Source organism: Chamaea fasciata, unplaced genomic scaffold, assembly GCF_029207755.1.
Source record: "Chamaea fasciata isolate MVZ Bird 193981 ecotype frontalis unplaced genomic scaffold, bChaFas1.0.hap1 SCAF_2, whole genome shotgun sequence".
In the NCBI taxonomy this organism is placed as follows: Eukaryota; Metazoa; Chordata; class Aves; order Passeriformes; family Sylviidae; genus Chamaea; species Chamaea fasciata.
In genome coordinates this window covers 42,492,032-42,507,269 of record NW_027094087.1, presented here as the reverse complement: position 1 = coordinate 42,507,269, position 15,238 = coordinate 42,492,032, and the positions used below count along the sequence as shown (strand labels likewise).

General features: G+C 43.4%; 1 protein-coding gene across 1 annotated transcript; it reads right to left on the bottom strand.

The window, feature by feature from the left end:
• Nucleotides 1-65: 65 nt before the first annotated feature.
• On the bottom strand, nt 66-14,252 carry ACAT1 (acetyl-CoA acetyltransferase 1). Its single transcript, XM_066175792.1, has 12 exons — nt 14,158-14,252; nt 12,165-12,212; nt 9,625-9,742; nt 8,635-8,730; nt 7,419-7,519; nt 5,530-5,673; nt 3,528-3,678; nt 2,900-2,995; nt 2,108-2,221; nt 1,679-1,743; nt 891-1,048; nt 66-442 (listed from the first exon to the last, which is right to left on the bottom strand). The coding sequence occupies exons 1-12, from the start codon at nt 14,215-14,217 to the stop codon at nt 322-324; spliced, it is 1,272 nt and encodes a 423-aa protein (XP_066031889.1). The 5' UTR covers nt 14,218-14,252; the 3' UTR covers nt 66-321.
• Nucleotides 14,253-15,238: the final 986 nt, after the last annotated feature.

The following is a 15,238-nucleotide window of genomic DNA, read 5'->3' as shown; positions in this document are numbered from 1 at the left end:
AGCAGCATTCTGTGAGTTAACCAAGAGAATTCCTTTTCAAGGGCCTTTAAGAAACGATATGTCAGTTGACAGTGGGAGCCATAGTTAACATTCTTTATTGCCAGGTTTCAAGCTAAAATTAAAATTTGACATTGTTTATTTGTACTGTATAAAAACTTACACTGATAAAGCAATAAAAGGCCAGCTGCCTGGATCTGTAATCATTGATGCTTTAGGAAATTTTAGAATAGCAGTTACAGAATTGATAAATAAGATGTAACAGCTACCACTTGTAATTTTGATCAGAGAGCATTTAAGGCTGTGTTTCTGATGCTACTTGGGCTACAGCTTCTGTATCACTATTGCAGAAGCGCCTCCTCCTCCATTGCAGATTCCTGCAAGACCATATTGTCCTGGTTTCAAAGCATGGGCCATGTGAACGACAATTCTTGCTCCAGACATTCTAAATACAAGAAAAACAAAAGAACATAGCTTAGTTTACAGGAAATTCTTAATTTGAAAGGAAATTCTTAATTTTTTTGTCCTGTGGCAGTTGGCAGAATATAGTACCAACAAAAAAACTGAAACAATTAATTTGTCTGCAGTTCTGTGTGATACAGGTTAAGAACTGGAGCTAGAGAGGAATAAACACAAAAGTTCTTAAACGTGGAGTTTTGTTTGCGTATGTAAAGCTAAAGTTCCTTTACGAAAAAGAAATGGCCTCTATGTCAGCCTGTGTACTACAGAGTACCTCTACATGCAGCAAAGCTCTTTCAAAAAAGGGAACAAATCTCCCACAACGAAATCAATAGTAATGATTAAGTTCAAACATACTCTGATTTGCTTAAAACTTGTTTACCTAGAAGACAATGCCTCTATGCAGGGCAAAACCCAGAGCTTATTTTGCTTACCCTATTGGATGTCCAAGAGAGACAGCACCTCCGTTGATATTTACTTTCTGTGGATCAATGCCCAGCATTTTAATATTGGCCAGCACCACAACACTGAATGCTTCATTGATTTCCCACATTGCAATATCTTCTTTTTTCAGGCCTGTCTCACTTAGAATCTAGAAATAATACAAAATAATTAATACTATGAAAAAATTAGGAAACTAATTATAGAAATAATAGGTCTATTTTGAAGTCAGTGACTCAGGGTGCCCATGCTCTGATTCACAAATTCACATTTAGGAACCTCTTTGTCAGATGGGAAAAAGCAAAACTGAGGGACTGAACAATAAACTTGAGTTTTCACCAAAGAAGGAATGGAGAGCAGCCCATGCCAAGGATGCATTTCAATCACACAGCACTAAGACTACTGCTACAGTGAGTCCATTTAAACTGACACAGTCCTGTCTCACTCCACATGCTTCTCTTCAGTTCCTTTTAGAACAAGTCTATCCGTGTATAACCATACTTACTTTGCCTTTTGGCCATAGAAGCTGCAATGCTTCAAAGGTGTAAATATGTCCAAAGTTACTAAAAGCAGCATAGAACAATATTCTCTTTCAAAACAGGTGTGAGAAATTTGTTAAGTCTGAAGATCTGCATTCTAGCCTTGGTCCTCTGTGAAACATCTGTTCTTTGTATTTATGACATCATAATTCAAGAAGACCCACTGAGAGGGGATGAACCAACAGTGGCATGCTAGGGAAATTTGTTCTTTTATTCCAAAGTCCACTCAGTTTTATTCTCACCTTGGGGACAGCATATGCAGGTGCAATTGGAAAGTCAATAGGATCGACAGCAGCATCTGCAAAAGCTGAAAAAAGAAAAAAAGTCAGAAAAGTGTGTTGAAAGACCTTGTGTTTTTACCATACATGACTTTCTTTCATGCAAGCAGCAAACACTGCCAAGATAGAAAAACTCTGAATACCATGGTCTATGAAATAGATGCATCTAAAATGTAATGCCCTAAGTAAGTCGCACAATAATATTTTCCGATTTTTATTAATATTATTATATATAAAAAATTCTGTTTATGATCAAAAGTCTGCTGGTATAACACTTGAAATTTCAAGGACTGTACTGGGAAGATGCAGCCATAATGTCAGGTAACCAGCCACACAGGTCTCCCAGTCTGAGAATATTTTCCAGGTCTTCCCTAGAGGTAAGAAAGATCATACCTACTATCCGTGCCAAAGGTTTGACTTTCAGTCTCTTGGCTGCCTCTGTAGTCATCAGCACCAAAGCAGCTGCTCCATCATTCAGAGTACTGGCATTAGCAGCTGTAACAGTTCCTGGAAAAGGTAAAACATTCCACAGACAGCGGTGAAAGTGTTATGCACAACATTTCCTGTATATCCTGTTAAGGATTGGTTTTCCCTGAGTTCATGGAACATGAAGTCTCCATCATTTGGTGAAACCTGTTGCACTGAGTTAACTAAAAATGAGTTGGTTTTTGATACCTGTTTGAGGAAACAAATGCAGCCACAGGTATTTGCATCCTTATCCCAGTGCCAGTTCAGATCATGCCTTCCATGGCAGCTGCACTGCTGGCTTTCTCACAGAATTCCAGCTCAGGAAGGGTTGTGAATGAGGGGCAGCTTTGAGTTAGCCACGAAGGCTTACAATTACAGAGTCAGGAAGCAATGGGAACTCTGTAAAGCCACTGCAGCTCCACAGCAACAAGTTCACACTTGGCAGAGACCAAGCCAACAGCAAAACTCAAACCCTTCTGTCACTCTTTTTAAGGTAAATGTCCCAAACAGAGGTGTTTACTGGTTTAAGGTTCTTGGACCATCTTGTAATCCAAGCCAGTTCATACTGTTGTGCAGCACATTTCTTTGTATCTCTGCAGACATTTAAGAATACAGGGACTGTGGTTGTTCACTGACTCCTGTGAGCAGTACTCCCCACCCTGACAAAGCATCCTTGCACTTGGCAGAAAATTAAGCAGTTCTTTTAACAATATTTACCGTTTTCTTTTTGGAAAACAGCTTTCAGCTTTGGAACTTTACTGAAATCAACACGTTTGTATTCTTCATCTTCGTTCACTTCTGTATCCGGCTTCCCTGAAATTCAGATTTGGTTTAGTATTTTTTTGAACTGTTGACTAAAAACTGCCTTATATAAATAACTTACTTCAGTAAAAAAGTGCAAATGCATGTAAAATGCACATCAAGAAATGTGCTTACATAAACTGAAAATAAGTTATTCCTTAATCAAATTTATTTACAGCAAATCCATTTTTACTTCCCAGTGGCTGAACAAAGAGGACAAAGAGTGTATCTTTAATGTAAATTAAAACAAATAGATACCAATAGATGTCCTTAAGCCATAACTAAATTCAATAGCTAACCTTTCACTTGGACAGAAAAGAAGATATGGTGTGTAACATTAAAGAAAAATTGAAAAAGAAAAACCAGAAGGCAGGTCACTGACTGCTGTTCACCAGAAAGTCTGCCTAACAGAAAATTCTTAGGTGATCAAAATTAATGTTCCTGAGATTTGCATGTTTAAACAACACAATTTGCACTAAACATAGACAATGTTACAGCTTTCTTTGAGAAACACAGTTCATCTCATCACACTTTTCCACAATACCTTTCTTTGAAACAGTGACAGGAACTATTTCATTTTTCAGTACTCCTGAGTCCCAGGCTGTTTTGCTCTTGGTGTAAGAGCCTATGGCATACTTGTCTTGCTCCTCTCTGGAAATGGTGAACTTCTTTGCAGTGTTCTCAGCACAGTTGCCCTTGGAGAAAACCAGGCCTGTTAGGTTTGGTATTCCTGAAGATGCAAAGCACAACTACAACTGAAAAAACCTCAATCAGAGATTTCCAGAACTGAATGTGACTAATATTTGGTATCTATTTCTGATTTACACACTCATAAAACAGAACAAATAGTAACTTTTGGTTTTGAAATATAATCATCAGATTTACCAAATGTTTTCTGGATCCAGATGATCAAAGGCATAGAGGAACTTTGCTTACAAGGCTTTTTTTTTTTTTTTTTTTTCCCTCCAATTGAAAAACTGCATGAGAAAGTAAGTTTTAAAGTTCCTAGGGCTGACATCTTCAGAGGTAGGAGATCATTGTTCAGCTACAGAACCACATGTTCACATCCTTTTCTTAGTGTTTTCATTCCATTGTTACCTTGCCTATTCCAAAGGTTACAAGAACAGGTCAACACACAGGGCTTTCTTAGCCTTCAGAATCTCTAAAAACTGTAGAAATAAAAGTATTTATCCCTTTTTTTTTATAATAACTGGAAAGAAATAAGTAGAATGATACAACCAAAGCATTTTATATATAGATAAATCATGATTGTAATTATCAATTCATTATCAACACTAAGTATCTAGTGATAAAAGAAAAAAATTCATTTAGTCAACTGGAAAGATTTTCCCTTGAACAGGTTTTGTTCCACTTCTCAATTCATTAGAAAACTCCATGAATCAACACAAAACCCTTTAATATTATGTCCCTCCTGTTCTTCAAACAAGCAAATTCACTTCTATGTAATTAATGAATTTAAAGCCTTCAAACCTCAAAGCACCAGCAACTTAGGCTACTGCTAAAACACAGACAAGAGTAAGTTCCTAAAGCCATCCTATCGACTTTCTTGTATGTCCTCACAGAATGTTAAGGCTTTCTAAACAACCTACATCCGCTATAAGACAGAAAAGGTTCCAACATACTGCCCCAATCTATTAAAACTTTGTGTATTATAACCAACTGTTCTCACAGCAGGGAACTATCAAAGCCACCCTTTAGATTCCTATAAAATCCTCACATTCAAAATCCATTTTAGCTGAAACGTGTGAATAAATTTCAACATTCCCACACAGCCTAAGCACTAGAGTGCAAAAAGAATAAATCATACACAAGTGAGGTCTGTATCAGATCTCTGGATCACAGGAAATATTCTTCAAGACATGTTTTCCTGTATCCCAGCAAGAACACCAACTGATCAATCAATAATGCTCTACAGCTGTGAATTACCACTGGTAAAGGTCAGAAATATGCAGAAGCTGAAAGTAGCCGTTCCCTTTTCAAACTTTTCTTCCCTGGTCATTGTTCTTGACTCTTTGCATCAGTTGTTTTCCAAACCCATCCTAAGTTTGCCCTTGTTTGTCCAATTTAAGCAGGGTAACCCCTGCTGATGAGTAAGCACACCAGCTGACTCAAACCTTCTCACAGGAGATATGAGATATGTACTCTGGGGGAGGGAAAAACATGAGCCTGCTGGATCCCACAGAGCAGGTATCCTCAAAGACACCAAGCAACTTCATTGCTCTGTCCCTCAGATGGAGGGACAGCAACTCATCAGTAGCAGAATTAATTTTTCTCTTAATGCTTGCTTTAGGTTATTCAGACTGCAGAGACAGGTTAATTACTAACACACTAACTGCTGTGCTATGCTGGTCTTCTGTCCAGCCCCTCCATTACAGTTCCTGCAGGAAAACCTGGAAATGGAAGACCTTTTCCTCCTCATTTCCAGGCTTGCTAGATGAAGCCGTTTCATAACTATAAGCAAGCTCTGCAGAGCTGCATCAGGTCTATCTATGGTAAATACTTGGGCACTTTTCAGGAATATTTACCATATGGATATGGTTGTAAACATCTGTCAGCCCATCTTTTACTATCAGGTCTTCCAGCTTTACTCCTCCATAAGGTGTTGCCCCTCTGCTCATTGTGTAGGGAACATTAGACATGCTCTCCATTCCACCAGCAACCATGACATCCTGCCCAAAGGAAACAAGATGAAAGTAATAATCATGCAGTGTGTTCTCCATGACTTCTTGTAGGAACAATATCAGTAAAACCTTAAGCATGGATGCCTCATATTTCTGAGGAGTCTTAGAGAAAGAGGGGGAAAAAAAAAAACCTTTTAAACATTTAGAAAGCAAACAACAGGAACAACTGAAGATAGTTAATCCCCCCTGGCAGAAACATGACATGAAGTAATAAAGAAAAGAAAGAAGGCCGGAGACAAAACTATTGAAAGGACAGGTAAATTGGAAAGGCAGTGGAGATATAGATGAAGCAGCAGCAGATCAGAGGAACAAGCGTCCCTGGCATTTCAATTCCATAAAGTGAGAGCCCTGGAGAGAGAGCCAATACAATTGTTTATATAACGGTGTGCACTGACTCAAGCCACTGGGAACCATCATTTGACAGTCATACCATGGATACCTCACAGCCCACAGCCCGGAAAAACAAACCAATACCAACCCCCTCATGATTTACAGCTCTAAGAGACTAATAACTGGCTGAGTCTCTGCTTTTGCTGAGACTGGCAGCACAGCTTGTATGATTAATTCAGCTGAAAACTCCACTTCTATTCGGAGCTCATGGCCTACATCTGTCAAACCAACCAAAGGCACAACCACTCTCATGAAGTCATTGGATATAAATGACTAAATCCAAATGTAGCTGTTTACAAAGACATGCTGGGCCTGGTTCAAAGTCTGGTGACAAGATTTCCATCAACTTCAGCAAGCCCCAGACAAAGTGCTGTTCTCTGCATAGCAAGGTCAAAGCAATAAAGCAGTTGCTTAACTCCAGTTACACTGTGATTTCCACAGAAGGGACATCAAAACTTAAATACTTTACTTTTGTTCTGGACACACACACAAAAGCATTCCTCACTTATGAGCCACTTACTTTTAAAGCAAAAAATATATATAACTGAACTGATGATATTTTCACTTCAGAGAACCAAAGATGCTACCAAAATGCTTTGCTTGTGGAATTAAAAACAAAACTGAAATGTCTTTCTTCACATTCACACTTCTCCCACATTCTTTGCTGCACACTATTTAATGGCTTACTGAAAATGATGTATTGTCCTGTCCTCCCATCAAGTGACAAAATTTCTCCCATTGTATAAAAAATCTTGTAAGAAAGTTGACAGAGATGAGCAATTCTCCTTCGTCAAGCTCTTTAATGAAAAAGCTTATTTAGCAACAATAAAATCCATTTCTTCCAAAACAATAAAAAAGCCTGAAAGATCTTTAGTGTGCTTGGAAACAACATTACTTGAATATGTGTACTTAATTCATTGAAATGTTGATACTGTCTGATATTCAAGTCACCAAAAACTAAGTCTATAAAAATTTCTTCAGCTTTTCAAAACTGAAAGCTTGGAAATTCCCTTAATTATATTTTGGGGCCTGGACTGGTAGGTGGGGTGGGGGTAGAGCAGTAGAGAGATGATGTAAATACCCCCAAACAGTCCAACTTGTTTTCTCAGCTCTAAAAACATGTCCAACTATAGTATTCACTTTCTTTTCTGTTTTGAACTCAAACATACTTAAATGACTATAAAATAAGGTTGCATAAACAAAACAACAGAAACCCTTGCTAATTAGCTTTATTACCCCAAGCCAAAACACAATCCCAAATCAAAGAGCACAGTCATTGGTAGGACAGGATCTACAATATTAACTGTGTGTTTTTTCCATGGAACAGCACAAAATCCACGTACCTGACTCCCACACATGAGGCTTTGTGCAGCCATCATGATTGATTTCATTCCTGAAGCACAGACTTTATTGACAGTTGTGCAAGGAGTGGCAATTGGCAGACCTGAGTCAAAGAAGGTGGTACAGCTGTTATTTGAAGAGCAGACTTTGGTATTTTAGTGGTATTTCAGCAACATTTCATATAGCACACATTTTCTTATCTAGGTCCAAGATGTCCAGCCTGCATTACTTAGCCTGCCAGGGCAATTTATCCACACTTATCCATAGTAACCATCCTTCTAGGAGACCCCTTCTGCTTCTCCCCTTTCAACAACTGACTTGTGATAAGGGGGAAGGCAAGGAAATGGAAGATCAAGGAAGGGACCCCAGAAATGTTCCTGATCCCTGCCTCTAAGCAGCATCCAAGGCTGAAAGAGCATAAATAAGCTGCAGGGTTTAGCAACTGGTAACAAGACAGATCCCAGGCAAGGTTGGACAGGGCTCTGAGCACCCTGGTCTAATGGAAGGTGTCCTTGCCCACAGCAGGGGGGTTGGAACGAGATCTTTAAGGTGCCTTCCAACTCAAGACACTATATAATTCTGTGAAAGAAAAGAGCCATATTTATCACTTTGCCTAACATGGAAGTAGTTCCTTCTCCTTCAAAAATGTACAGGAATAGATCCAAGAAAGTACACAGTTCTTCCCTGACCCACAGACTTTCCTAGAAACATGCTAAGGTATGGAATCCCACCCCCACAGAAAAAGGGAGAAAATAATTTCTGCACCCCAATAACTTTCATGTTACAGCTAATATTATACAGTGAATCCTTCCAGTGTCAGCTCCAGACTCTGCAGGAAGATGAGTTGTACATACTCATGAGCTGAGGGAAACTCACTGACTCCTTATCCAGTTAGAATTAAGAATAATGATATACTGAAGAAAAAAAAAAGTCTGTTTTTTAAAAGATTCAGAGCAGCCTCCATCATTAATGTAAAATACAGTGGAATTAGGAGCCCGGTCTCCAGTACTGTCTTCTCCAGGTTCTGCAAACACTGTAGGCAGCAACAACCCACTTGCAGGAGTACAACACACACCCTTCACCCATCACAGGGAAAAAAGCATCCACAGACTGTCCTGACAAAGGGCTGCCCACCACCCTGCTTTAACTCACAGACCAACACATTCCAGCTACATCAAGAGAGAAAACCTTCAACCCCAGTGTCAAGAGAAGGAATACCTGCACCCAAGACTGCTTGTCTTGCTGGAGCTTGTCCTTGTCCAGCCTGCAGGACATTGCCCATATAGGCCTCTTTCACTTCTTCTGCAGGGATTCCTGCAAAACAAAATTGTTTGGATTCAGGATCCTTTTGACAAAGGTTCCTATTGAACTTTTCTATCAAAGACCAATGAAACGTGCCACACCCAACCCACGTGCAAACAGAACCCAGGCCCCGGTGGGTGCATTCCAGATCTCTACCCTCATATTCATGGAGTATGGTGAACTGCTGATCCACCCACAAGAGACTTCCCCTGACACCCTGCAGAACAGGCTGCAGTTATTTCACTGAAGTCAACATTTCCAAGTCCCACTAATCACCTCAGAAGCACATTTTTCATGGATAGTTAAATGCACAAAACTTTTTTTGTGCTAGAATTATGTCTAAAGACAGTTTTGTTTGTTTTGCAAGGGCAAGACAAGGCCACAGCAAACTGCCACCAGAGAGAAGAGGTCTGCTCCCTGCTGCATCTCTTGAAAGAGCCCTGGTGTCCAAGTTCCTGTAGTATTAACCCTCCTCTCCCCTAAAAAATCCTTTTTCGCTAGATTGAATCCACCAAAAGGCTGACAAGGCCGTCCTTCAAGTACAAGTGCCCATATAAAAAATGGGCAGGGAAAGGAAAGGCCACTGATCTCAGCAGCAAGTAGCCTTTGCATCAGCTTACACATCATAAAAGTCCATCCCAAAAATCCAGCTACCATGTTCAATCACATTTGAACTAGCACAGATACCCCTAGGTTACATTCTGCTCCTAGGCACAGCACTTAATTCAGATTGAAACAAAGCCTGACAGTCAACTTCATTTAAATGGCTTTTGTGGATAGACTTCAAAATGCCACAGAAGCAAAAAACCCAGGACACTGCAGGTTTTTTTCACTATCAAGCCATTGAAAAGACACTGAGCCACTTGAGGTTTTCTTTGTCACAGGAAAAAAACTGTGTGCACATACCTGCTCTGTCAATTGCTCCCTTAATTGCAATGGAACCAAGTTTAGTGGCTGGCAGTGATGCAAGAGATCCTTGGAAAGATCCAATAGGTGTCCTTACCGCACTTGCTATCACCACCTCCTAAGGGCAGAAGAACAGAGTACAAGTCACAATCTCTCTCACAATTGCACACATATCCCAGTGTTTTTTAAATGTATCTACTTCTTATTATTTCACTGATGTCACAGCTTCTCTTTCATCCTGCAAGTGTTTCAGAGCACTAAAATCTATATAGAGAGCAAGCATAAGGAGATGGGTGTGCAGCTGCAGCACACAAGTTTAGGATCACAGAGCTGTGGTGAGATGGCTCCCATAGCTGGAGTGCTGCCATGCAGGGATAAGGGCTCTCCAGGAAAGACAGGTCAAGAGGACAAGGCAAGTGGGGAGAGGAGAGGCCTGGAGCTTTATGGGACAGAACAGGTGGAGTGCATTGAGTTCAGCCTTGGAATTGATGATGTTTGCAAGAATCTTGAACATCCTGGAGCAAAGGGGCATCAAAGAAAGCTGGCTGATGTTCAAGGATTACCCCCTCTGAGCTCCAGCAAAATCCATTCCAACAAGCAGTAAGTTGGGTAGAAATGCCAGGATGGACATCAAAACTCACACACAAAAATGAACCATACAGGAGATGGAAATGGGGACAGAGAATCTGGCACACAGTCTGAGCATGCAGGGATGAGGTTATGAAAGCCAAGAATTAAATCTGGCAAGGGGTGTCAAAGGCAACAGGAAGGGCTTCCATGAGCACCTAAGAAGCAAGGAAGATATGGGCCTGCTGCTGATTTGGGCAGGGGACATGGTGACAAAGGACAAGGCTGAAGCACTGAATGCCTTCTTTGCCTCAGTCTTCAGGAATCCCAGGCCCCAGAGACTGAGGAAAGGGTAGAGCAAGGCAGATGCACCCTAAGTGGAAGAGGAAACAAGTCAGGGCAAACTGGACATACACAAATCCATGGGTCCTGATCAGATGCCCCCATGACTTCTGTGGGAGCTGGCAGGTGATGTTTTAAGGTCACTTTCAATAATGCTGGAATGGTCACAGCAATTACGAGTGGTGCCCAAGGACTGGAGAAAAGCCAATCCTCAAGAAGGGCAAGAAAGAGGACCCAGGGAACTACAGGTCAGTCAGACCCACCTTAATCCCTGGAAAGGTGATGAAACAACTGATCCTAAAAAAAATCTACATAAACAAGAAAATCATCAGGAGTCATCAGCATGGATTCACCAAGGGGGAGCCATGCTCAGACAAACTGCCAGCCTTCTTACATTCAAGAGCCTGGTTTGGTAGAGGAAGGGAGAGCAGACATTGTCTTCCTGGACTACAGTGAGGCTTTCACCACTGTCTCCCATAAAATCCTCAAACAGAAGCTAATGAATAATGGGCTAGACAAGCAGACAGTGAGGTGGATGGAAAAGGGCTGAATGGCCAGGCTGAGGGTGGTGATAGAGCTGCAAAGTCTGGTTGGAGGCCAGTTACCAGTGATGCACCCCACTGGGTCCAGTCCTGTGCAACACCTTCACTAATGAACTGGATGATGGTGCAGTGCACCCTCGGCAGGCTTGCTGGTGACACCAAACTGGGAGGAGTGGCTCATACACCAGAGGGTTGTAGTGGAAGGAAGGGTGCAAAGAAGGTAAAGCCAAATTCTTTACAGCGGTGCCCAGTGACAGGACCAGTGGGCACAAACTCACACAAAGGAGCTCCCAGTGAACATCAGGAAACACTTCTCCACTGGGAGTGTGACTGAACTCTGGCACAGGTTACCCAGAGTGGTTGTGAAGTCTCCACCACTGAATATATTCAAAAGCCCAGATGCCAGCAGAATGTGTAAGCAGCAGTTTAAGACGTGGTATGACACTCAACCCTATGGTAGTAGCAAAAACAATTTACTCTTATTTTGCCTCTTAGCTTTAGTGCTACATCCACATGCACACCTGATAACCCTGTGAGGGCAGCATGAGAATCTGGCATTCCAGCTGTATTGATTTGAGTGAAAATTAACCACAAAGCTTTACAGGACCTGGTCATGAGGGTTTATTTATTTAGACAGGAAAAGAAAGAAAACACTAGGAAAAAGAAATTAAGAAAATGATACTTGTTTAAACTAAGAAGGGCTGTCTATTACTGTAACCCCTTCATCAGGATTGACTTCACTGATAGTAACACACCTGTCCTCATCTTTTATGTTGTAACAGCAAGGTTGCAGGATAACACAAATCATTTCAAAGGGATCAGTTCATATCAGCTACTTTTTCCTATTCTGGGTTGATAGTTACATGAAGCTTATGTCAGCTGACACACTTCTAATTTTGTCCCACACTTAGCAAATCAAAATAAAAATGGCAATCTGACTTTTCAGATTTTGCAGTAAAATGTGGCTTGGGCACAAGTGACGTTGTCTTTAAGACAGGTTTTTTTTGTGATTATTTCCTTTAAAATGTCAGTGACTAACAAACAAATCTAAAATAGCAATTTATTAGTCAGATAGTGCCTTATACTTACATTTAAAGTACGCTGCGAGGCATAACCACGGCTTGTGTACTTCAGAGCCTGAAAATAAGAAACTCCTCAGAATCTCATATCAAGAAAGCCAATGCCACAATGTTTCATTCTGTAACATACCCATTTTCACATTTTCATAGAAGTGATTATTTCAAAAATTAACATCTAAGAAACACTGAAAAATATGAAAAAAATCACAACATGCCTTTTAAAGGAAGTGTAGTTTAGTACAGTCTCACCATAACATCTGTGATAAAATGTTTTCTGAAAAATAAACAAATACTCCTTCAAAAACAACACCCAATTCATTTTGTTCAAGTCTGTTATGTACACCTATAGCATATGCCTAAGCCAGAGGTGAGTGGTGTTATCTTGGAAAAGTTTACTGGACTCTCTGTCTGCTTCCCTGGACTTTGGTTCATTCATTCCTATCATTAACTCCACTGCTTTTAAAACAGTGGCAAGTTTGCACCAACAGCTCCCATTCCCTTGGTGTTTCATAAACAAAAATGAAGATAAATAATTTAGAACGTCACACTAAAAGAGAATAATAAAATGGGACTATCTAATTAGAGAAGTCTAATTCACCAGCCAGTAGCTTCATTTAATTAAGCAGTGCAAAGATACAAAATTACATCTGTAGGTATTGTTTCATATTTTAACAGAATGATCTTTCCATTAGTGACTTAAACCACTTTCTTTAGCGATTTTCTCTGTCAATTTACCCATTTCAGCACACTGGAAACTTCTGGCCATCACTGAACCAGATCTAAACAAACACTAATTAAAAACAACTGCTTGAGGACACCAAAAGAACACCATCGTTTTTATAAATTACAAAATGCCTTCTGGCTGTGTCCGTAACACAAAAATTTCATCTGTTTCTCCTCTTCATTTGCCAGCCTTCAACAAACAAAAGACTGATTATCTTTACTGTTTCGAATTAGTTGTTTGATTTTTGTTTTGTTTAGGGGTTTGGGGATTTTTGTCAGTTTTTCTGCCCAGCTCAGGTCATAATACCCAGCAGGAAGTTTCAAATTAAACATTCCCTGAAAAATAATTTTGTCCCTTACAGGGCTTTAATAGCAGTATTTTCAAGGGTCAGTGTCAAAAAGACAAAGCTAAACCAAGCCAATCAAAACCTCCCGCCTAACAAAATAAATACCGACACTACCAAAAAAATGCCCTTACTGCACAAGGCCTGAAATTTAAACTGGACAAACCAGACAATTGTTTACCAAGTGCAACTGGCGTCTGCTAGGAGTGTTCACACGTGTCGTCAAGGAAAGGAAGGACGGAAGGAAGGAGGGAGGGAAGGAAGGCCCCACTTCCACAGCTGGTAAAATGCAACCTTCAGCTTTACATATGGCAATTCGGCTGCGATCCGCCTGCCCTCCTTTTCTTCCCAGCACAGCTCCCTGCAGCCGTGTCGGACGCCAGCGCCGCAGGCAAGGCAGGCACAGCTGGCACCTGCATCCGACAGTGCCAGCGGTGCTGCCAGGCTTTGGGCAGCATCATCCCACTGTGCAGCTGAGAAACAACACCTAAAGGTGCAAATCCGTATCTTTACACTGCTTAATTAGAAGCATCCAACCCGACTGCTGGCCCTGCCGCGGCTGGGACATCCCTATGGCTGCACATCCCTGTGGCTGCAGCGGGTACCGGACGGGGCTCGGCAGCCGCGGCACCCCCGGCGTTGACAGTGGAAAAAAGCCGCGCTCAGGATCGCGGATAAAAGTCCCTCCGGGCTTTAGTGCGGGGCCCGCGGACGCGGGAGAGGCTGCCCTTCACCCACCAGCGGCTTCACCTTTCACCCCGCTCCCTCGGCTCGGCTGCCTCCCGGGCCGGGGGTTTTCGCAGAGGTGCGGGGAGGAGGCGCAGCCGCCCCGGCGCCGGGGCCGGTGTGACCTTAGCCAAGCCTATCCGGGCCCCGCGGAGGGGCCGGGGCTGCGCAGGGAAGGAGAAGGGAAAGCTGGGCCCGCGGTCGCCTCACCCGCAGCAGCCCCGCCGCCGGCCGCCGCCCGCTCAGCATCGCCCCCGCTGCCGCCGCCATGTTCCCGCCGGCGTCCCCGTCACCTTCACCGCCGCCACCACCCCCGCCTATAGCCGGCGGCGCCCCGCCCCCTGCCCGCAGCCATTGGCTCCGCGGCCCAGGGCGGTGCCACGCCCGCGCCGGCCATTGGCTGGAGCGGAAGGCGGGTGGCGGCGTCAGAGGGGCCGGCACGTGCGGGGCTGAGGGGCGGTGCCGCCGCGTGCGCGGGATTTCCCCACGCCGGGAGCCCCTTTAGGCACCGGGAGGGACTTCTTCACGGAAAGGGTGGTGACACATCGGAATGCGCTGCCCAGGGAGGCGGTGGAGTCACCGTCCCTGGAGGTGTTTAAAGAAAGAGTAGGCGCGGCACTCAGTGCCACGGTCTGTTTGCCACGGTGGTTGGTGTTCAGCCGCAGGTTGGACTCGATGATCCCGGAGGTCTTTTCTAACCGAACGGATTCTGTGGTTCCGCAGCGCCAGGCGAGTTCCTCTCGCCGGCGGTGCTGCCGCTCGCGGGTACCGGGGGCCGGCCCCGGGCGCGGGGCGGACAGCCTGGGATGCCGTGCCGAGAAGGAAAACCACTGGTAGCGAACCGTATGGAGACCGCGTGGAAGATCCTTTGCGGAAAAAGAACCACCCCGGGGGTGTGTCCTCTCCGTCACCGAGGCTGCGCTCCGCCCCTCCTCGGTCCGGCCCTCGCCCGCCACACGCTGCGGGTCAAACTGACCTGAGCCGCGGGCATTTAATCCCGTATCGGAAACGCCCTGCGCACGACAAGGTCAGTGGGGATGAAAGTGCCGAGTGTTGCTGAGCCAGGGACGCTTTGTGTCTGGCGTGCCCTTGTGCTGCAGCTGCGTGCTGTTTCCAGAAGAGTCAGCTACTTAACTCCCCCTAAACCCCTTCCCGCCTGGCCACGGCATAAACCCTTAACATTGTTACCTCAGAATTCAAACCTGGCCGAGAACGGTCCGGGCAGCTGCCTTCGCAGAGCCACTGATGCCAGCTCAACCCCCAGCCGAGTCTCAGGATCCCCACCCCTGTT